General features: G+C 33.4%; 1 protein-coding gene across 1 annotated transcript in view; it reads right to left on the minus strand.

Annotated features, from left to right (window-relative positions):
- LOC129226353 (achaete-scute homolog 1a-like) overlaps nt 1-23,062 on the minus strand; it is a 34,333-nt gene extending 11,271 nt beyond the window's left edge. Inside the window, exon 1 of the mRNA XM_054860955.1 lies at nt 22,646-23,062. Within this exon, the coding sequence (XP_054716930.1) occupies nt 22,646-23,062 (417 nt within the window). The remainder of the gene's footprint in view (nt 1-22,645) is intronic.
- Between the last annotated feature and the right edge of the window lie 1,528 nt (nt 23,063-24,590).

Consider the following 24,590-nt stretch of genomic DNA (forward strand, 5'->3'; position numbering starts at 1 on the left):
TAATATCAAAGCAGCTGATGTAGAGAAAAAAGAAAGGGTGGTGCCAGCAAATGGTTCCATCTATAATGATGAGAGGAGGCTAATTGAGATTCGGCAACAACGATTTATTCGAGTAACAAATATCCCAGTTTATTGAACCATTTGTCTTTCTTTTTTTGACATAAGCGCATACAAGAATTTTAAAAAATAGGGGAGAGTGTTGTACCTTGGGACGCTTTTCATATTTTTATTTTTAACGTCAATTATTTGTATCAAATTTAAAATCTAAAAGTCACATTAAAATACCCCAACACACTTCTATACAATATATATAGTATATATTTTTAAATTCAGACAATTTGAAAATAAATTGTTGCCAGTTATCTTTAGCTTTACTAATAATAAAGCTGAAAGTCTCTCTGTCCGGATCTCTCTCTCTCTGTCCGGATCTCTTTCTCTCTGTCCGGATCTCTTTCTCTCTGTCCGGATCTCTGTCTGTCAGGATCTCTGTGACGCGCATAGCGCCTAGACCGTTCGGCCGATTTTCATGAAATTTGGCACAAAGTTAGTTTGTAGCATGGAAGTGTGCACCTAGAAGCGATTTTTCGAAAATTCGATTTTGTTCTTTTTCTATTCCAATTTTTAGAAACTTTTTCCGAGCAAATGATCACAACCTGGAGTAGTAAATTACGAAATCATCATAACGTGGAACCGTAACATGGGCGAGCCATTTAACATAGCCAATTGGCGAGAAATTTATCATCCAGACCTTTTAGTTTTTCTACTACGGGCAAAGCTATGCGGGTGCCACTAGTTTAAAGTAAAAGTTCCAAGCTGTCCCAAGGTACAGCATCTTATTGTACCTTAAGACACATCTTGTTGAGTTCGGAAAGTCTTCATCATTCAGTAAACGGCCATATACTTGAACCAATTTTGCACCAGAAAAAAAAAAAATTCAAGGTAGTGAATTAAATCATGAATATTTAACAATGAATTATGAATAATGAATTATTAATGTGTTTAAAAGACTATATAAGATTAGAACATTGTTCCATGTTCCTAACCATTTCTTAATCATTAAGAACCATGCATATGTTGTACCTTGGAACGTGTCCTAAAATACAAAAAATATGACTGTTCCAAGGTACAATCACCATGTGTTTTAAGAAAAACTAAAATAATGGTCAATCTAGATTCACTATCATCATTTTCTCATAAGAAAATTATTTAGAGTACTTTTCTTTTATAACAAAATAAAATTCAGTTGATTAAATTTACAAATACAAAGAAAATGAAATGAAAAGGAAGAAAATATTTACTTTTGAGTCATGGAATTTTCTTTCTCTCACAAAATCGTCAATTTTATTCATCTGATTCTAATTTTTACTATGACATCATTTAGTGGTGAAGGTTACTATTAGAGATTTTAAAAACATGGCAGCTAAAAATAGATTCTTAGAAATTAGCAGTGTCCTAAGGTACAAACGTCTCAAGGTGCAGTACTTTTCCGTATAGTAACTTTAATTATAGGTTGTTTAAAGGTAATATCAAAAAAAGAATGCAGTGACTTTAAAATGCAAAGAGCAAAAAATTATAGAGTTAATAATAAATGAAAAAATAATTGTTTCATAAATTTCCCCCAAAGCAATATTTAATAGTGGTTGTTTCCCTTGCTCCAAAACACAAACATTTTTTAAATTATTTTATTTATTAAATATAAAATTGAAAAAAAAAATCTTTTGTATTTATGTTTGGATCGATTTCAAAACAAAAATGACTGATATATTCAAATGCATTACTTTTCCACTAAAAATATCACAAAAACAATCTCAAAAAGCCTAGTGTTTATTCTGTTTTTATATGATAAATTTTTAAACCAATTATTCCCGTTTAAAACAAGCGAAATCATAATCAAATAATAAAATTCTATAAAACAAAAATCTACAATAAACGTAATCCTTATCGAAAAAGAATCGAATTCTTCAAGTCTTCAAGGACATTACTAACACTAATTAGCATAAAGTAGTCACGCAATGTACAAGTTTACGAGTTACAGATAAGTATAAACAAATTTGAGTGAAAGTTTCAACTTCGAAAGAAGATACTTTGTTTCATGTTAAAGATTTACTTCATGAAATTAGTATTAGAAAAATTTGAATAACAATGTGCTTTTAATATTGTTTTTTTTTTTTTTTTTTTTTTTGGCATTCTTCATTACAATGAATAGATTAACTGAACGTGATCTCTTTTCGGAACTGCTTAAGGTTATCCTTTTTTATTTGGTTTAGTTAATATTGCTTGATGTCTTTAAGTAGTAAGATATATTTATAGTTTTAGTGATTGATGTAAATTGCAGTAGCAATAATGTATTGTTTTAACAAGAGAGTTCAAGTTTTCGCATCATTTCCAGTTGTTTCTTTCAAATCTCTTTGCATCCACTAGATGTTTTTTTGAAAAGTTTTAGGATTGCGCTTACAAATTAGGAAAATACCACTGTTTTATACTACTTGTATTTGAAATGTTATGATTAATAGACCTTCATATTTCTTCGGAAAATGAAGTTATTTAATTTTCTTTCTTTTCAACTCCTGACTTTAGTGTTTTTTTTTTTTTTTTAAATGAAAACTATTAAATCGAAATATTTTTAACCAAAGAATTTTACTTAATAGCTAGCACTATTGTGTTTGCTTTATGCCTTTATTATATTTATTCTGCTTTACATTGTATCACTAACACTATATTACATTTAGTTTTAATTCAGTACAAAATTGACAAGTATTTTCAGTAGATGAAATACTTTACATTGCAAAATTCAAAATGGTAGTCACTGAAATATTATTACTAGTACATTTTGAGTAAAACTTCAAGCTCAAAATATGTGCCGAAAGATGGACCCGCTTGCGTAACATAACTAGAACAAATGTGCTTGTAGTAATACAATTACAATCAACAATCTCATACTAGTTAATAAGTACAGCAAACTGTGTTAAAGCAAATGCCATAAAGACGGAAATTACAGGAAGCTTGTATATTTTTAAAATTTCGAGTAATTCGGAATTTTATATTTATTTCCTTTGAAAAATATATATTTTTTTTAACTCTAAGCTGGTTATAAGAACACATTATAAATCAAACCAGACTCCATCATCAGTGTGGAATTTAAGAAAAAAATAATGTACTTTCACGGTACTCTGTATTAGATATCTACTATTGAAATACATTTCATAATATCTGCAATATTTTCGATTTTTGGTGAAAAGTTTTTCTTTTAATGTATTTTAGTTATTTAGGTATTTTTTAAATTAATGTTATGAGATATAACGGTGATTTTACTTGTGGTCGCTAATGCTGATTTTTTTTTTAAATCGGTTCAAAAAGTAACAAACTTTAAAAATTACTTTTTTCTGAGTTTTTACCGGAGTTCGACAGAATAAAGAATGTCGATTGAGGCTCTGAATGTACTGCAGCTGTTTGTTTTAAATGATAAAATCACCTTTAAAAAAGCAAATATTTCAAATGTGGCACATAAACGTGCTTTGGCACTACAATGATTTATTTTTCAACACTTGGAAAATCTTATTGTACTTACGTAAAGTAGTAGTAATCAGTAAATCCTGCCTGTTTTATTGAAGAAATTCGCTTAGTTGCATTCGTAAAGATGATTAAAAAGACTAGTAATGTATAAAAAACAGTTTCACTTGTTGTTTGGTACCCAAATAGAAAACGTTTGATCTGTCGAACTTCAGTATAGCGTCTTCTACCGTATGAAAGAAAAACATTCCAAACGTGCTATGCTATATCAATCAGCGCAGTCTTTATCTCTACATTTTCGTCAAGTTTACGGTAACAGGGTTACGGTCAGTGCCGGATTAAGCCAGCGTGGGGCCCGTAGCAAATGTTACCATGGGGCCCTCGTTTTCATATGATAATAAACAGTAGCAGCTATCTTCATGGAAACAGGGGGGGGGGAGGGATTTTGACAGGGCTGGATTCAGACAAGAGTATGGTTATGGGAATTTCAGGTATGGGGCCTATTTTGTAGCCCGGACGACTGCGCTGGAAGCAAAATAGGATACCTTTTTCTTTTTTCTACTGATGCTGAAACGCCCATGTCTTTGCTCGATTATTAAGTCCCCCCCCTCTTTTCTTTTTACTAATCTTGGAGGGGGATGGGTGTCGGGTGAGCAGTACATAGACCGCCTTTAATATGTGGGGTTAACCCAAATGCCGGGGATTCCGGTTTCTCCCCCGGGAAATTTTTTGAGAAATACATGTAAAATTCTGCATTTTGAGGCCTTATGAATGGTAATTAAGACTACAAAAATAATCAGGAAAAAAAATAGGGCGTAGAATGACAATAAAGTCAAGACAATATGCCCACAATGAAAGGTCAATTCTTTCAAGGGTTTCGTTTCGGCAGACCTTTATAAGGGCAAAAGGACACAGTTAGAGGAGTGTGACAGTAACTAATTCTCAATCTTTGTTATTTTTAAGGTTCTTCTCATTTCCAAAAGACACAAGAGTCCCCTTCTCGCCCTGAGCTAATGGAAATGGTCACGACGGTTTTATCCGAATACGTTACGAGTCTGCGCTGTGCGCTCTTCTGGAAAAAAAATTATATTTTAAATTTATTTGGAAATTTATTTTTGCTGAGAAAAGCTGTATCCGAAAGCAATGAGAAAAAACGAGAAAGGGGAAAAACAACTTAAAACAAATTATTTTTTTTTCTATGATTTTTTTTTGTGCATAACAAGGGGGGGGGGGCAGAAGCGCGGGGCCCGTAGCATTTGCTACTTCTGCTCTATGGCTAATCCGGCCCTGGTTACGGTACGGTTTTCCTGCGACAATTTTCATTGGACTTTAGATTCTTAAATTTAGATTAGGATTTCATTTCAGTTATATATATATTTTTTTGAACGGTTCAATGGTGAAGAAAAAATAAAACGCAGGAATCGGTTTTTGCAAAAAACTTTTGTTTAAAACAGTTTTGTTCGAGATTGTCAATGCCTTCAAAGTTATTAGAGAGGGACAAAAAGACAGACACATATTCACACCCTTTCCTATGCATTTAAAATTGAGTTAATTATTTTACTTTTGGTTTTCTTGTGATGTTTTTACGATTTTTTTAATGCTTTTTGGTGCGTTTATTTGTTTTCATCCTTTTCATTTTGACAACAACCTGTCCAGGCAATTAAAATCTGTGGTCAGATGACAAGAAAAAAAAATCATTTTACGACTAAGAATCCCCAAGACTATGTTCCTGAGCATGTTCTTTGCTGACCCGAGATGATTTCTTCCATTTCACTCGTCGTAAAAATTATTTCAATCATGTGTTTATGTCTCAGCAGATTTTTTTTCCTGTAATTTGTCATGAGAACCAGTTTCATTACTTGATTCCAAAAGACATCATTAGATGAGAGATCTTTTTACTTTTGTTGACCTTCTGCAACTCGATGCGGCAACGTTTGCAAATCAGGCGTCATCAATCAGATCAACAGTCTTTTATTAGCGCTAATGGATAGGTGTAACCAAGTTAACTAATGTTGGAGTTTTATGCATAAGGTAGCGTCTCAACCCATTGGGGACCGCAGGAATGTATCTTAGGGGTTAATTTTATAGAATTTTTTCATGTTGCATAGCGAAAGGATAATAAAGCTCTTACGTTGAATCACAGAGCAGGAAATTGTTTTTATATTACCTAGTTAGAGCCTGAAGGAGATCAAACGTAATTGAAGCTTTGAAGTAGCTTGCTTTGAAATTAGTTTTGCTAGTTTATGTTACCAAAATTGGCAGCGTAATTGGCAAATTACATAGTTTGTGTGATACAAAGTTAACGTTTTCGACACTTTCTTTTTGTTCAACTGTCTGCAATAGTAATCAGTTCAAAGGGCAAATGTACAAGTCGTGCAAGTTGTTTAACGTACCATGAACGAAAAGAAATTAGTTCAGGGGACATTTGAAGGTTTAAGTTCAATGTTAAGAGCAAAAACATTTTTTAGTGAACACTGAATGTAGTTGATACACATTTTACATTAAGATTTCTCTAATTTTTGTCTCTAATGTTAGGGATTAAAAATGAATTTCATTTAACACTATTACTAGTTTTATGGTCAATTTTATGGACCTTTGTTAACTCAATTTAAGATCTCGGTGCAAAAAGGGAACTGAACTCCTAAAGACATTCAGGAAAAAAATTAAAAAAAAGAAAAACATATTTCAAATATTTTTTTTTATATTCAATATTTCTGGTGTGTGAAAGATTCGTCGTTAATTGAACTTTTCGTTAATGACTTCTACTTTAGTTATAGCTGGGGCTTTCAGCAAAACCTCAACGTACCAAGTATTACATTAATTGCATTAAAGTTTTTCAGCATCTTCAAAATGAAAACACTGTGTGACTAACTTATTTGGGTTCTAAAAATCAGTGGAATTTGGTTTCTAATGTACGAGGGAAATTCTTTCACTAGCTTATTCAAGCATTAATCAATGTATCGTAACATAATGTTAAAATCTGTCACCATGAAATCAATTTCAATCATAATTTTATAAAATGTTATCTTCCCGATTCTCTATTGATTGCTACGTATCGGAGCTGATTCGTCGGAAAAAAGGGACATTTAATAACCTAGGGGGGAAAGGGGGATGTAAGTAGCGAAATTAAAAATTCTTAGCTTTAAATTTGTACTTTTAACCACTACAACTGGTAGAAGAAACTCTGATAGGCTTTAGGGTAAAAGAATCTCTGGTAGGTGCTGCTATGCAGCATGATTTGGAAAAACTTTTCAATGAAACCATGTCTAGAGTTTGAAAATTGACCGCGTTTTGCTCAAATTATTAAAAAATACTTTTACATTTCCTTGCTTGTCACTGCTTCAAATATCCAATTCTTGCAATTCAATTTCGCTCGCATAAAACAAGATCGAAATGTTATGTGCGTGTGAATGAAATTTAATGTATGTGGGTTCCCTCACTGGTGGGATTACTCAATCTAATAGTTTATTTTTAAATTAATGTGACAATCCGTAAAAGTGGTAACTTGTATTTTTCTAAAACTTTCTCTTAGAGGGAAATTTCTTTTTCGATTGTAACTAACTTTGGCACGTAATGGAAATATTTACTTTCTGAACGATACATTGAGCGGGGGATAGTTACCATTATTTTCCTATAAAAGATACGGGTTGCTGGAAATCGTCGAGTAAATGAAAGGCACTTAAAGGGCGCTTTTAAAGGGAGACTTAATCATTTTCTTTATGCATATAAGCAACTATATAATGTGCTATCGGTAGTTTTCCCTGATAGTAACTTAAAATAAAAATTCCAATAGATAAATAAATAAATGAATGTAACCTGGAAGTTAATATGAAAATCATACAGTTATTGCTTGGAAGTATTTTAAACGTCATACACATAACAGCCAAAATCATTGATCGAGTAACTCTCTGACGTCACCAGCAATGATGTTATTTATAAAGATGAATTACTTTAAAATTGAGAATAGCTATTGAATTTTGTATATATACTTTTACAAAAAGATTTCAATAGCTGAAATTCTTATTTATTTATCTATTTATTTATTGGTTTGCCAATTTTTTGGCACCGGAAAGTGTTAATGTACATTGACCTTGCTAATTTTGTTAGAAAAAACAATGAATTACCCAAAATTTTGCGACCCAAAATTTCAACGATCAAAATATACCCAAACAGGCAATTGCTTCACTTAAATCAAGATGCAGTTTTCACAAGTCATAACCTTGACGGGCGATTTTCAAGTTTTTAAATGATGCTTTCATTAAATGTTTGAAATTCTAACAGATATAACGAGTTCAGTCAGATAAGATAACAAGCATTAATTTGTTTGGCGCTAACTGTTTAATTGTAAATAGGGCTCTCTTCTCCGCAATATATACGAGCCCAGTTCTTGCATAAAAGGCACTGAATCTAATTTTGTCTCGATTTAGATGTACCAAGCTTAAAGACACTAAAAATATGTACCTTCATCTTCTTTCGAATCAGACTGGCTTTTCTGGTTTCCTGTATTAGAGCTTTTTTCCTCTCCCCTTCCCTAGGTTAGCATTCTTCTTTTTGCTCTCGTTATCTTTCTCTTCCACGCTAATTTGAATAACTTCACTCTTACTTTCTCTTCTTTTGATATCTTCTCTCTCTTATTTTGCAATACTGTTAATTATAACTGCCTATATGAGAAAAAAAACATCCTATTTTTCTTTCCATTTTTCTTCTTTTCTGTTACCGGTTTTTCGCTGAAGTTGTTCAGCGGTACAAAAAGCTAGAATTGTCCTCAAGGCTACAGTATATAGAAGCATCTAATTCTCAATTTTTCAATCAAGCGTTCAATTTCTGCTGATGTTGAGGTGCTATACTGAAATATTGTTACTTTTTTAATACTGGTTACAATGAAAAGATGACCTGGTTTCTAAGTGGAAGTGGGGGGATGTGGGGCAAGTGAAATGGTTAAGATGACTAAGCTTTTCTAAAAATGAAAAAATTTAAATTTTGTTTTGAAAATTACAGTACAGAAAGAAAAAACATATTATTAAAAAAAAAACCTGCATTGAAAAAATATTTTTTATTTTTGGCAGTAAAATTGTGCCTCCAAAAAGAAAAAAGTGGAAAATTTTCACTTTTTTATTTTTTATGGGGCAAAGGGAAAAATGAAATGTTTATCGAGTGACATATTTTCTATTCGATTGGGAAAAATATTTTTGAAGAAATTGAAGAGCAAATAAAAGGGTAATTGAATAAATGAAAAGATAATGAAGCAATAAACTAATAAATAATTAATACATGAGGAAAAGTGAATAAAATATGGAATGAATAAGAAAATAAGCGGAATGAATGAATTAAAAAGTGAATTATTAAATGAAGGAATGTAAACAAATTACTTAATGAATGAATACGTAAGTGGTTTATTAAATGATTGAATAAATAAACGAAATGAGCTAGTTCACTTTGTCCCATCCACATTGCCCCGCATGCACTTGACTAATAGTGAAAAATATTAAAAACAAATAAGCCAAATAATAGTAAAATAAATACTGCACCCAATATTAGAAGGTCCCAATTAATGTTGTGTTATTATATGCTTTGATTTTCAGGGATAATTTTTTATCAACTGGAATATCCTACGTATATTGCTACATAGTTAAAATATTACTAGGTAAGTTGCGCTAAAAGCGGAATAACCATCATTTCACCATTTCACTTTGGATCGCTATTTGACTTTGCCCCACATTCCCCTACACTCGTTTATTAGCTGTTGGGGTGCCAACATCTTCTTCGCAAATTTATAATAAGAAATTAATTTCATTTAGAGAAGACTATTTGACGCATAAAACAGTTTCAGCTAAAAACTAAACCGCTTTCTAACGAGGTTTAAACTAATATGGAAACGATACAAGTGTTATCCACCTTTATTCAAGTCTGACCACGAAGAGTTGACCCTTGGCTTCGCCTTGTTTCAGAGTTGCTCATTATCGTGAAGGAGTAATACGAAGAGGAACGTGAGAACGGAATATGCAAGTGCATCATTGGTTCTAGAGCTTGAATACGTCACCGTGGAACTAAAGAAATTAGCCAAAGAGGTAAAATATTTTAATTTTGTGCGGTCAAGACAGATGTCTCATTGGACCGGTCACATCCTTCGTAAGTGGGTGGGTCTTGGTTTTAATTATTTCAGCAGCCATTGGTGAGAGATAAAAACACCTCCTATAATAAATTTCAATTGAAAATTGGCTATAGTAGGGTAGCAATAAATAATGCAGAGCTTGTCATTTTTACTTTTTCGCCAATTCATTGCAGTTATTGCTGCAACTTAAACTATTCAGGTCTAAACAATCACATAACGAAAAAGTACATTTTTTTTTCATATCGCAAAATGTTGCTAAATTCCAAAATATGACATGCGTCCTTTCTTCCTTCTTTACCTATTTTAAGGAATGGGTTCGTTTTCTCAAATGATTGCCAGGGGTCATTTGTTTGCGGTCGGACTATACAGTTGTTTTTACATATGCACGTATTTATGTGTGCTGTGTTTCATTAGCGTGCGCAAAACTCATCTGCTAGAGGTGGTAATAAAAGTCCTTACCTGTATATAAGCTATTATATTAGGATTGGTAAGAACCAAGGGTTCTGGGGAGTTGACTTTCTAAAGCGCAACTGATGCGTGTATGTACGTATTATACACGCATGAACGCACCGGTATCGTAATCTATAATTATTTACTTTTCAGTTATTATCATATCTTTTTTTCAATCAAGCTGTTTGGAAAAAGGAGAATGAAGTCAACATATTTAACCTTATGTTACAAAAACAAATGAATACACATGTTTTCGTTTCCAACCTCCTCATTAACAATGATTGTCAAATTGACGTGTCTCTCAATTTGTGTGACATCCCGTTTACCACAGACAGGAATGTTAACTTCACCAATTAAATATATTAGTAAGTCACTCATTGCATAACATATGAGCAAAATTAGTTGATAACAGAGGTGTAGTCGGTACGTACAGTCACAACATTTTCATTAAATGTATGTCCCGAGACACCTAAGTATTTGATTGTAGGTTTTCACTGCTGAGCAGCTAAATGTTTGTACATTGATTTTAACTACCACTTAGTGTCGGACCACCGAGGTAGGACGGAATGTCTTGAGGGGACAAGAGACTGAGTGCCGTCCGGAACGGAAAGGAAAAGTACTTATACAAGAAAAAAAACATTTTAAGTGTTTCTGCTTATTTTTGGAATGTGTAATGAGTTCTGTTGTAAAATACTAGTTGAGAAAATAAGACAAATAAGAGCCATCTAATTATTTGTAGAAGAATGCTCACTCGCGCATAAATACGCATAGAGTGACCCTACGTTTTCACTAATGAATTATTTTTGCCCATCTGAGATTTTCCTTTCAAAAATAAGTGCGTGACGTTTTTCTTTCTTTCTTTCTTTTTTTTTAGGAGGAGGAGTGAAGACAAAGCTCTGTTACGTCTTACTGTATCTCATTCAGATGTGTGGTAAAAGTAAGTAAGTAGTAAATTTTGTAATGAAATCTTAAAATGATAGTAAATGAAAAATGTAAAATCTTTTTTTAATCGTCTTCCAGAAGGATTTTTTTTTTTTTTTGACATCTTAAATACTAACTAATACATTTTTTAAATCATTAGACACTGCACAAATGTAAAAAGTATATTTAAAAAACAATTTTTTTTCTTAGTTTTCACTATCAAGAACGGCAGTTTTAGAGCATTTATCATTATTGTTACTATTGTAATTATTATTGTTATTGCTATTATTATTATTGTTATTATTGTTGTTATTTCTATTATTATTATTGTTAATATATATTATTATTGCTATTATTATTAATGTTATTTTTATTTGATATAATTACGATTTTGAAACAATTTTTTTTTTCAAATTTCTATTTGTAGTTGTTTACTACTGGTTATTTGAAAATTATAGCTTAGCATAAATTTCAGACTACATTTAAAGGTTTTGTATTTACACTAACTATCATTAACAAAGAAAACTGATCTACTTAAAACGTTGTACCATAATGCAGTAAGAAATGTGCCCGGTTGTAAGATTGAATAAAATTGCACCTTTTCCGATCCATCTGCAAAAATTTAATAAAGCACCCGTGCATTACGTGCGAAAAAAAAAAGAAATGATTTATCGTTTGCTAAAAAAAGGTGAGGGAATCGTCATAGCGTTTTCGAAAGAAAAAAAGTTAGCTACTTGAATTGAAAAAAGGATTTCGAGTTCGATCTAAAACACTGATAACTTCAGCTCTAATTAGTATTTTAAAAGCTCCGAAGTCCATCAAAATACGTTCTTTCAATTGGTATCAAAATTTGAAATGTGAGAGTATGCCTTCCTCAAACGAAGCAAAAATGAATTTAATAGAAATTAGTTAGAATTTCCGTTTTTTTTTTCTATTTATGTGGTATAAAAAGAGGACGACTATTTTCAAGCAAACAAGCTTTCTGCAAAACCTTTTCCTGCACTAAATTAATGTAAAAATAAATTCAACGATTTAAATCCTTCGATTTTAAGTCTTGTCTGCATGGTATTGGATTTTGCGAATATAAGGGAAACATATTGTACAGTAAATAGTAAAGTGTAAAGATATACAGATAGAAAATGATAATTTTATTCAAAGCGAGTTGTCTGATTATCATCATATCATCACAAAGCGCGGCGTATTTTGTACCTTTTGAACAAGTACTTGTGTTTCACTCGAACAATCGTAAATCATTTAAACAGATTTTATCTTCAATGTATGTTAAGTTTTCGTCTTTCGTTCAAACAACCGTAAATCATGTAACCGATTTCACCTTGAGTACCGGTACCACTCATTTATTAACACTTTTCCTTTTTTCATAAAAATAGAAATCAAATTCCCAATCGAAATGACCACCTGTGATAGCTTGTTCTAAAATCTCACCGTAAGAAACTCATTGAAAATTCAGCGCGGTGTAATTGTAGAATGGGAAGGGTTGAGTTAATGAACAGGTGCCAGTTAAGACAAACAACTCGTTGCCAAAGGAGATGTCGCTGCATTCCTCGAAGACATTTTAGTTATTAATCATACTAGCTAGACAAAGTTCACTCGCAACAGACCAGCAACATATAATAACATATAATTTGCTACTGACTTATTTAACATTTTGAATACCGGCAGCACTTTTAAATTTATTCTTCTGCTCACATTTCATAGCACTTTTTAAAGGATGTGCTACGCATCCATTTAATTCGCATTAAAGTGATTTATTCAAATTTCTGAAGCGCAGCTTCTCGCTTACTTAAGCGTCATTAAAATAATCCATCTCTTTTTTTTTTATTTTTTCATTTTTCACTTCAGTAGTATTTTGCATGTAAATCTAGATAAAGGTGTCAGAGTTCAAGGTGGTTTCTTCGCTGAAATAGTTACTTGAATGGCGGTTTAATATATTATGATAATTTCTTAATCAGACAATTTTCATTATTTATTAAATATAAATGATTGATAAACTATATGAAGATATGAAAAGAGACATTAATAATTAATCGCTAATAGTTAAAGTGTGCCTATAATTTTCAGCCTCTAGAAAAGTGATCAATAAAAGTTAAATTTTCTAGAAAAAATTAAGTGCCAGAGATTAAAAGTGGCGATGAAAATAAATTTCAAAAGTTATTATTATCTTCGTGGTATGAAACCTTGTAAGTTATGTGTAATGACACTTGATAAATGTATAGATGCGTGCCACCATGCACGTGTGGTAAAATATTACATTTTCTTTAGTTCATAACAATTTGTTTAAATGAATTTAATTGAATTTTTAGTCCTAGCGTGAGTTATTTCAATATAAAATAGAAGTTATGTACACCATGTATATACAAAGTTAGTTTAAATCAGGATTTGGGAGGAACAGCATGAACCTGTAGTTTTTCTTAGCATAGACCTACTTAACATTATTTTTTTGAAATATCCATTGATTGACAATTAACCAAAATAAAAAGGTTAGTGCTCCAAATAAGGCCACACTAAGGTTTGAGGGCTAGAATCTCGCTCATTTTAGGTTCACTTGGCTTCAAATTTTGCACATTCATCATTATAACTCTTAAAAAATAAAAGAAAATAAATCCGTTAAAAAAGTAAAGCTTTTTTTTTTTTGGCATTTTTAACGAAGGAATGTGATTTAGACTTTTGGGAACACGGTTCCCCAATGACCAACTCTGGAAAAAAAAAACTGTCAAACTGAAACAAAATTGAAAAATTCTTTGTTGTAAAAATAAAACCATATAAACCGCATTTGATAAACACAACGAGCTGATGTGTGCATCACATGACTTCCTTTTACTCCAATTTAATGTCATTTTCTCACTATGGGCAGTTTTATTTTGTGATTCAATATTTTACTTTCTAAATATCACCAACAGTGACCAAATCGAAACCAGATTTTTAAAAAAATTATTATTTGTCGCCAAGTTTGCGAACAAAACTTGGCGACCAAAAGACTGGCGATATATCGCCAAGTGTCCGCCAAATTATAACACCATTTGAGTTTACATCGAAATTAACAATGATTTCCCCCCAAAAAGGGGCAGAAGACCCCCTTTGGAGCATCCGAATGCAACCAAAAAGGTAGGTGCACAACTAAACCCCACTAGGAGACTACGTACCAAATTTCAATTTTCTAGGACATTCCGTTCTTGAGTCATACGACATACATACGCACATACGCACGTACGCACATGCGCACACACATACGTAATACAGACGTCACGAGAGAACTCGTTGTTTTTTTCTCGGGAACAAAATGGTTATTTCGCATGTCTATACGTTCTTAGGCACTTATCCACGTAGAGTCGAGTCGAAAAAAAAAAAAAAAAACTCAACATTCATTCGGGGCTGAGCGAAATGGAAATTAAGGTCGATTTTTGAGTGAAATTTTTTTCGCGAATACAATACTTCCTTTTTTGTAAAAGAAAATAAAAACTCTAATTTACTTCAATGGAAAGGAGGAAGGTCAATCATCGCATTCGAGACACTGATAAGTGCCTATTTTCAGTTGTTTTTGGTCGCTCCAGCACCCTGTCTGTGCACATAAGTGCAGCATAAGCAACACAGAATCATATTCTCCATCCAATCCTTCGGTACCTTAATAAAGTAATCGTAGTCTTAATAGGGCCAATTATGGTCATGTTGAGCTGCAATCTACTTTTCTAGGGTTAACAAAACACAGAAAAAAAAATATTACGGTACTCAACGACAGTTTTCTTTTTGAATTCGTCAATTACATAAATTATGCTTTCTAACACAAGTATCTCCTTTTTTCAACTACTAAACTGCAATGAACTATGAAGAAACAAAATTTAATTTAAATTAAGGCCAAGAAATTTTGACAAGACTCTTTTAAAATAACTGTTGCTGCTCTTTTGCCTGTTGATAATAAATTGCTCGATCATAACGCTTCGTCATCGGTCTGGCTTTCTGATGACGATAAAATCACGATCTAGAGAACTGTTTCTTTCCTGTATAGAAAAATGGTAGTTGGCATTACTAGTCTGCGTGGCATTATTTTGTTCACCTACCTTAATTAACTATTAAAAGTCCATTGCTGCCATTGTTCAGAGATTTTTCATATCATAAAACCAACTGTTCTATGTCCTCTTCAGAAGAAGAGGTCACCTGTGAAGCAGTCGCTGTTGAACACCGTTTTTCGCATCGTCATTGCTGTCAAAACGATTGCCCCCAAAATCACTCTTCCAGTTCAACAACAAGTGTTAGGTGCAATTCTGGCGGTGTCCCCCAAAATCTTTTTCAAAGTTTTGATTGGGAGCAATTATATCACCTACATTTGAGCCCCGATCTCGCGGCTTCTGATTTCCACTTGTTTTCGAGCTTAAAATCTGATATTTGAGGTAGTTGCTTGACTGCAATGACTGCCAAGAACGGTATTCCACAGTGGTTGTCTTCGCTGGATGCACCTTTCTACGAAGAGGATATAGAAAAGTAAACGCTACGACAAATGTCTAAAAAAAAGCTGCCAACGATGTAGAAAAAGAGTTTATGAAATGCTCTATCAATGTAAACTTAAAATTTGATTTAGAGAAAAAACGAGTTGATGTGTGCATCACATGACTTCCTTTTACACCAATTAAATGTTATTTCCCCATTATTGCAATTTTAATGTGATTCAATAGTTAACTCTCTAAATATCAAAAACAGTGGCCAAATTGAAACCAGATTAAAAAAAAAATCGCCAAATTTGTTGCCAAGTTGGCGATAAAACTAGGCGACCAAAAGACTGGCGATACATCGCCAAGTATCCGCCAAATTATAACACCCGTTGAGTTTGCATCGAAATTAACAATAATTTCCCCCCAAAAAAGTGTAAAAGATCCCTTTAGAAACACCCGAATGCAACCAAAAAGGGAGGTGCACAAATAGACAACACTAGGAGTCTACGTACCGAATTTCAACTTTCTAAGACATACTGTTTTTGAGTTTTGCGACATACATATGTACATATGCACATACAGGCGTCACGAGAAAACTCGTTGTAATTAACTCGGGAATCGTCAAAATGGATATGTCGGGCGTCTATACGTTCTTAAGTATATATGCACGTGTGGTCGGGTCGGAAAAAAAACTCAACATTCATTTAGGGGTGAGCAAAATGGAAATTAAGGTCGATTTTTGAATGAAATTTTTTTCGCGAACACACTACTTCCTTTTTTGTAAAATTAAGTAAAAAGGTTTCATGTTTTTTTGTTGAATCGGAACTTAATTCTGAAACAAGATGCGTATTTTTTTTTCTTTTTAGCATTTAGGAGAAAAGAGTTACGTATATCTTAAAAAACATTAGGTTTGTAACAATTTTATTAATATCTAGAAGCTGAATAGTTACGAATGATTCAATCATAAATAATATTAATGTCTCAGCTATTTTGAGGGCTGCTTTGTGAAATGAAGGCCATGATCATGCAAACTGATTGCCAGTTCGAAAAGTACTTAGTTTTACTCTTAACAAAAAAGTACACCAGAGAAAGAAACGAGGAAAAAAAAATTATACATGTATATCGTAAATGTAGCATTCGGAAAAATTAAAAAAAAAGAAAAAAAAAAAAAGAAGACCGAAACAAACAGGAGGAAAAAGAATGAAATCGACATAAGAAGTTGAAAGAAAAATGAAAAACCTGTAATATGGAAGAACAGAAGAACAAAAAAAAAAAAAAAAAAAAAAAAAAAAAAAAAAAAAAAAAAAAAAAAAAACGTCGGCATATAAAAAGACAGAGACAAAGAAAGGGATACGCAGTGAAAGAAAAATAACAGAAGAAAAAGCGATATAAATATATACAGAAAAGAGCAGATGAGATAGACATACGAAGTTGAAAGAAAAATGAAAAACATGCAGTATGGAAGAAAGAAATACGTCGGCTTTATAAAAAGACAGAGACGAAGTACGGGATACGCAGTGAAAGAAAAAGTGACAAAAGATATATATATATATATATACATATATATATATATATATATATATATATATATATATATATATATATAGAAAGAGAGAGACAGAGATTTAAAGAAAAAAAGACAACAAAATAAGAAGATATTCAGAGAGAAGGAGAAAAGGGAGGCAGGCGATGCAAATTTAAGTTTGAGAAATGCAGAACAAAACATTTATGAAACGGAAAACTGGAATTCCTTTCTGAAAAATTAAACTTTTTGCAATCATGAGTTGCAGCATTGTATTTACTCTGTATTTTCTGCACTGCTAAAAATTTATCGTGAAAATGCATGAGAATTTCCGGGAAATCATTTATCAGAAGATTGATGTAAAGATAATCTAAAACTTAAAATCTGTAGAGACTGTAAAAAAGGAGATAACTGATTAAAAAGAAAAAGAAAAAGAGATCTATATAAGAGTCTTCTCAGAAACGTGATTTTGGTTAAGGCAAGAAAACTCTGCACGTTGGAATAACCAGAAATCCTCACCCCCCTTTAATACTTTATGCAGCCTCAAGTTAGAATATTTTGAATTATTTTTGTTCACTACTGAGTAAGCGGCTACACTAAAAATATTCCGAAACGTTACTGATTATTTTAGGGCTAACGATTCGGGATTTCAATGATTTTCATCCACCTCCTGAGAAAATCAAATATCATTGTCGAAAAGTTTTCTGAATTGCTACAAGTTGCACGAATGCAGATTGCTCACTGTTGTTAAAAATAATTTTATAGCACCTTGTTTAAAGATTAACTGAGCGTATATATTAAGTGTATCGGATTCAGTTCGTTTACGGCCCATTCAGACAAATTAAGCTCCTAAAGGGAGCGAATAAGTGCTTGGATTCCGCAGTTTTGCAAGGATTGCAAGCGAGTAAGATGCTTGGTGCTTGCAATTCAGTCTTAGCGTTGGCCCTGGTTGCAAAAATGCTTCTGAAGGTCTCTTGGCAAATCAAGAAGGTGCCAAGCTATTATATTAACTCTACGTAAGTTTTCACTCGACTGACTTTAACCGGGGAGATTACTGAATTCTTCAGAAAGATTCCTGGATAATTTAAGAAAGGTTACTGACTTGTTGAGGAAAACATTCCAATTTTTTGCAAGATATGTTCCTAGCAGAAATTGGACACATAAGATGCCCATTATTTTCAAGGAACGTTTGCGAATCGTTTTTTACAGTGTAAGTGTGAAAACAATATAACAGAAAAGAAAACCGAAAGGGAATAGCATGATATATTGATAAAAGGAAGTCCAGTATGCGACCGCGAAAAATAAAACAAGTATACAAAAAAGCATCGTGCAAAACTAAACTGAAAAACTTTAAAAGAACACTCTATTCAAGAAACGCAAAATGTAAATTATATTTAAAACGTAAATTACATAGTTAATTACAAACATGACTGCAATGCATTTCATTCCGCATATGGTCACCTGTAAAACTCACACCAACCCAAACGACTAAAAATTTTGTCGACGCTGTAAATAATTGTACAGAGAGATTATTTAAAACAGAGATAAATTCAACTTCACGTTTTAGAAACTAAATAAATTATTACGTGTGGATTGATAATGGATGAGAATTAATGCTCTTTATTGAGCTGTAATAAGAACAATTTTCAGTCTCTTTTGTGCAACCTGAAAGTGTAAAAATTTAAAACAGAAATTTACCTGTAAACACAAAACAATTTCGTGACGATACAACTCTTGGGCGCTGCAATGAATTTTTTAGCTTTGTTCCGATTTGTTTACGCAATATTTACTGTAATGCTATTTCAAGGTTGCTTTTTATTCCAGAATAGAATTATAAAGCATATTTTGAATATCCAACAACATAAGCAAGTATACTATTTAACATAATAGCGTATTAATGCTGGCAAATGTCACACGATTTAAGGCAGTATACTATATTCTTTAAAACCATTACTGCAGCTGTTTCGACTTTTCTTAGATGGCTAGAAAACTATTTTTTACCAGTTTAAAATACCTAAAAAAGCATTAAGGTACAGGTTGAGTCAAAATGAATATAGCGATTACAAACGGCTATGACTATTTAATGTAAAAATATATATATATCGATGAGATTTACACAGAATGTAGACGGAACTTCAAAATTTTGTACAAATATCTCAGAGATTTTCTACGTGTCTTCCCTTGGTCACACGAACAATATCTAAGCGATAGTTCATTTCACGCCATACATTCTGAAGCATTTGTGCAGTAACCGACGCAAGCGCATTACAAATGCAAACTGTGGTTTTATTTAAAAAGTTTTTGAAGTTTCGTCTACATTCTGTGTAAATCTTGGCGATATATTTTTGTTTCATTAAATAGTTATAGCCGTTTGTAATCGCTATATTTATTTTGACTCACCCTGTATTCATTTGTAATGAGAGATTAATCATATTTGCATTTTTGTAGAGAAAAAGTGAGGTTTTCTTATTCTCCTATTTTAGTACCTTGGATCTTTTTTGTTGTAAACGAAGTCAAATTTTACACCAAATATTCAACTCAAGAAATCCTTAAGTTGCACCGCGGACCTACAAAGTTTCGGATGCTATTTATAAAGAGATTATGATTTACAAAACTCTCTAACAAAAGAAAACAGCACTAAACTATAATTTGTGATTAGAGAAAAATAATTTTTGGTGTTTAGGTTCAAGTGAGCTCGATGTACAAAGCCTTTTCTAGTAAGATTAAATGATGTATCCTTTTGACAGTGCAGCTCGAAGGTCTTGCAGCGACCAACCGCTACTGCTCTAAGATAATGAAAATGAGCTCTATTTGTATTTTGTCGTTCAGACAAAATAATTGATTTTTAGCGATTGTGTCCAGCGAATAAAAGCGAAATAAATGAGGCAGTGAGAAGCAAAAGGATGCAAGTGAACAGTTTGAAGTTTTGAGTAAAACGCGTTTAAAGATCAGATCCTAGGTTGGCTTTCATTGAATTTTTTTTTCTAAATCATGCTATACAGCAGCACCTACCAAGGCTACTAGTACAATCTCTTACCCCAAGACAGAGAAGAGGTTCACCTACCATTTGTACTGGTTATATCCAAATTTTTAATTTTGCCACTTGCATCCCTTTGCTTCTCACTGCCTCAAATAATCCATGTTATGCACATTTGCTGAAGAAGACAACTAAAGTGTTTTTTTTGAAAATACAGCTGATGGAGCTGGCAGTAACGGGCCCTTGTATTGAACAACAGTTTTTAATCTTTTTTGTACAGCCTGAAAATTTGAAACAAAAAAGTTGTCCCTTTTAGTCAGATAACTTGCAACTTGCCAGAACGTCCTGTTCGAATACGAGCAAAAGGGCTTTATCTACATTTTGGGGTCATTCCACAAAAAAGTTAACCCTTTGTCTCGCACGTGACGGTTAATATATTTTATTGAAAGCAATAGTTTTAAAGGGTAATGACGAAATTTTTTGCTTAAGAAATCACACATAAGTTTGTACTTTGTTAAGTAGAAAAAATTCGTTCATTAATATTTTAAAGTATTATATTTAATGAAATAAATGAGGCGTCACGTGCGGGACAAAATGACCGTTTTCCGTGGAATGGCCCTTTGTCATTTAGAGAAAATCAATTCGTTTCTTACGATGATGCACTCGCGGACACAAGCGAAAAAAAAAAAAAAAACACTAAACCCCCAACTATCAGAGCTCCGACCGCAGTATAGCCAAACAAGGCTCTTGCGCCTAAAAAAACATAAAACTATAATCCAAACTCCGACTATCCGAATCGCTAATTATCCAAATCGTTTTCAGAATTTCAGAAATAAATTAAGACAGATTTACAAAAAAAAAAAAAAAAAAAAAATCTCCACCTCACAGAGCAGTTAAATTATTGGCTTCCAATGTACTACACTTGTAAGAGTACGCTGAACATGTATAAGTGTTGACTTTTCATTCAATTAAGAGCTATTTTTTTTAAATAAAATTTAATCCCATTCTCAACACACATACAGTGATTAATTTAAAAAGAATGCATAATTAATCGAAATCCGATTATCCAAATTTTTAATTGTTCAAATGGTGTCCTATTCGACTGATTCGGACAATTGGAATTTCACTGTAGAGGAGTAACCATCGTTTGGCGTCAATTCTCAATTAAGGTTTTTTCTTGCAAACACAGCTTGAGGGCAGGCCCGAATCTACCTACCGTCCAACGGCCCAAGAAGTTGATTTAAAAAGCTAGCATTAAGACTTATAATGCGCAATGATGGCCTCTGTGGAGGGGCCCTACAGATTTTGTTGCAGGGGGTGCCAAAGTTTGTAGATCAGGGCCTGCTTGAGGGGCTTGAGTAAGCATCCACATACTCTAATGAGCCTCACAGTAAGACACTTGTTTGAAACATTGCTCTAATAAAGGAAAAAAAAAGTTTCGCTAACGTTTCTCAGTGCTTTCAGAATTTTTTTTTAGCAATGAAGCTCATGTGTAGTACAACATGTAAAAAGAAAATCATTCACCAGCTAACAGTTAAAAACCCAAACCCTTGCACTAATGAAAGAAAGTTTAATTTACATCATTGGAGGGTTTTCATAAAGATGACAAGTTTTATCGATCATTCACTAGCGAATACAAGTGAAAAAAAACTAAACCCCGGCTTTCGCTCTAGCTAAAACTGACTAATTCAAGATTCATTTTGAAAATACAACCTTAGAATTTTGAGAAAACATCTACATGTTCTTATGACACCAAATAATCAGTGCTCTAATAAAAGAAAAAGTGTTGCATCTACGTTTTGTCTTTTACAGATAATTGACTGGCCTCTGGCGATTATGCAATTGCGAGTACCACAAGCGAAAAAAAAAAAACCTAAACCCTGACTTGCGCCCATGCTAAAATTGACAAGTTCAAGTTTAATTTTGAATACACAACTGGATGACCTCTAACATACTCTTATGACACCTAAGAACCCTGCTCGAGTGGAAGAAATAAATATTTCATTTACGTGTTGTCACTTACAGTAAACTAACTAGTTATTGGTGGTTATGCTCTAGTAGAGGCTACGATACAACACTTGAAAAAAAAAAAAAAAATCCCAGCTAGCGCTCTTACTAGAATCATCTAACTCAGGTTTTGTTTTGAAAATACACTTCAAGCAAGGACGTACGTTCTCTATGACTCTAAAGAGCCACTGCTCAATTAAAAGAAAAAGAGCGTTTCATCTACATTTTGTCACTTAAAGAAAAATAATTTGTTTATGGTGATTACGCACTAGCGAATATAATACTTGGAAAAAGCTAAGCCCCAGCTTGCATTCTTACTAAACTCATCATTAAAATTTTATTTTGAAAAAAACACTTCGAGCAAGAACATACGCACTCTCTATGACACTTAAGAGCCACTGCTCTATTAAAAGAAAAAGAGCGTTTCATCTACATTCTGTCACTTAAAAGAAAAATAATGTTTTTGGTGATTACGCACTAGCGAATATAGTACTTGGAAAATTGCTAAGCCCGAGCTTACATTCTTACTAAACTCATCTAATTCAAATTTTACTTTGGAAAAGCACTTCAGAACCACTGCTCTATTAAAAGAAAAAGAGCGTTTCGTCTACATTTTGTCATTTACACAAAATTAACTGGTTTTCACCTAATAAGCACTAGAGAAGACAGAGAAGAAGAAGAAGAAAAAAACGAACAAGACTCACCTTAGATAACCTCTTGTTTCTGTTCTCCGTGGGGACACTTTTACGCAGACGAGAGAACGCGCTGTTCACAGCCTGCACCCTCCGGCGTTCCCGGGCGTTCCGTCGAGCGACCAGATGAGGGGGCTTCTCTCTGTGAGGAACATGCTTGTAGCTGCTCTTGGCGCTAGACTTTCTGGTCTTTTTCTTGGCCGAACTAGTTGCTGGAGCCTGCGGCAGGGGCAGATGCTGCTCCCCGCCGTCGAAGGCTCCGGGGAGAACGTCCTGCTGGCCCGCTCGGGCGAGATCATCGTAGGGATGATGGGCGGAATGGGTTTCCCACGGGTTGGGAAGATGGGGATCGCCTTTGAACGTCGGCAAGAGGTACGGGGAGCTGTAGGAGAGGGGTTGAGAGGAGAATTGGGTCATTTCTTGAACCATAAGTATCACACAGTGTTCGCGTCAATTGTAGAATCTCAGTTTATGAAATTCGTATGGTTTTTAGGATTCAGTTCTGCAGCATCTTCTTCTTGGTAGCTTCATCGAAAGTCTTTCATCTAAAGCACTTTTAGAAATTTCAAAGCTCAAATTTACTCGCCAGTTGTTTATCGAATGAAAGCAGTTCTGGAAACTATGTTATTAACGTCATCAAACCATACTTATGTCTTTGAAATGGTTTATAAGAGGTCGAAGAAGTCCCCTTTTCTAACTAGATTCAAGCAAATTGGTTCTGTATGTTATTAGAAAAAATTCAAAAGTTGAAACGCTGAACCATAATATGCTTGAAGCTGTTGTTGAAAAACTAAACATTCGTTCTATCCGTTTATTCAGAAGATTTAAAAAATGTTGACATCACTATTATATTTAAATTTCAAAAATCTGATTTAGTGCGTTGAAATTCTACGCAGAAAAGACTAGACAACATTTCTGAGTTGTTTTTTAAAAAAGAAAACTAAACTGAATGACAATACATGATAGTCCTGAATTTCAAAGTTCTAACTTTCAAAATAATCATACAAAAGTCATTTTTAAACTACTACTAACGATGGAATATTTCAACTAATTAGCTTACCCACAACAGCAAGTGATCACGAATAACGTTTGGAAAAAATCAAACGCATTTGAACACTATCACTTAAGTTAATTCCAATCAAACCACGACCACGATGCAGTAAAATGTCAATAAAAACACAAATTCATTTAGCATTGTTTCTCTAAAAATTCTCGTCCTCCGATGTCCAATGGTCCGAAAATTCCAAATCAATACGTGGAAAGCATCCTTGACAATAATTGGTGCGTATCATAAAACTATCTTAGATGTCATCACGCTTGGTCGCGCGCGAGTGCCCGCGTCCGGGCGCGTGTCAGGCCGCTTTATACAAAAACGAAGATCGTTCGGAAGAGAGGGGTGGGTACAAGGTGCGGGCGCGTGTTGGCGCGTGCCACTCTCAGCGAATCAGGAAGCTGGAGTCGAGGATCGCTATTGTTTCGTTGGTTCGAGGCAATTCCGCCCCATTTGTCTCGTGCTGTCTACCCCCATCCGTCTTCCATCCACCCTTTCTGGAATAAAGAATCTTCGGAAGAATTTTCTTCCTTATCTCATCCCCCTTCCCTCTCCCTTCCGCATCTCTTCTTCCGATGTACCTGGAGAAGAGTTCGAACGGATGATTAGCTAATCGGGGAGAAGGACTAATTGCGTTAGGGTGTTTATGAGAGAGAGAGTAAATCTTTTGAGTATATCCCTGGGATTTAATGTGTGGCATAATCTTAGTGCACTTGTAAATGGCACGATTAGATGACACGTGACCTTACATTGGCAATACAAATGTATATTTAATTCATTGATTAATGTGGATAGTATAATTTAGTTTACTAGTTTTAAAATTTTTATGATCGGTATTATTTTCTACACGTTTCAAGCTTTATGAATTTTGATACAAAGCAATGTCGAGACACAGCTGTTTCGTTT

The sequence above is a fragment of the Uloborus diversus genome, chromosome 7 (assembly GCF_026930045.1).
Source record: "Uloborus diversus isolate 005 chromosome 7, Udiv.v.3.1, whole genome shotgun sequence".
NCBI classification, from domain to species: domain Eukaryota; kingdom Metazoa; phylum Arthropoda; class Arachnida; order Araneae; family Uloboridae; genus Uloborus; species Uloborus diversus.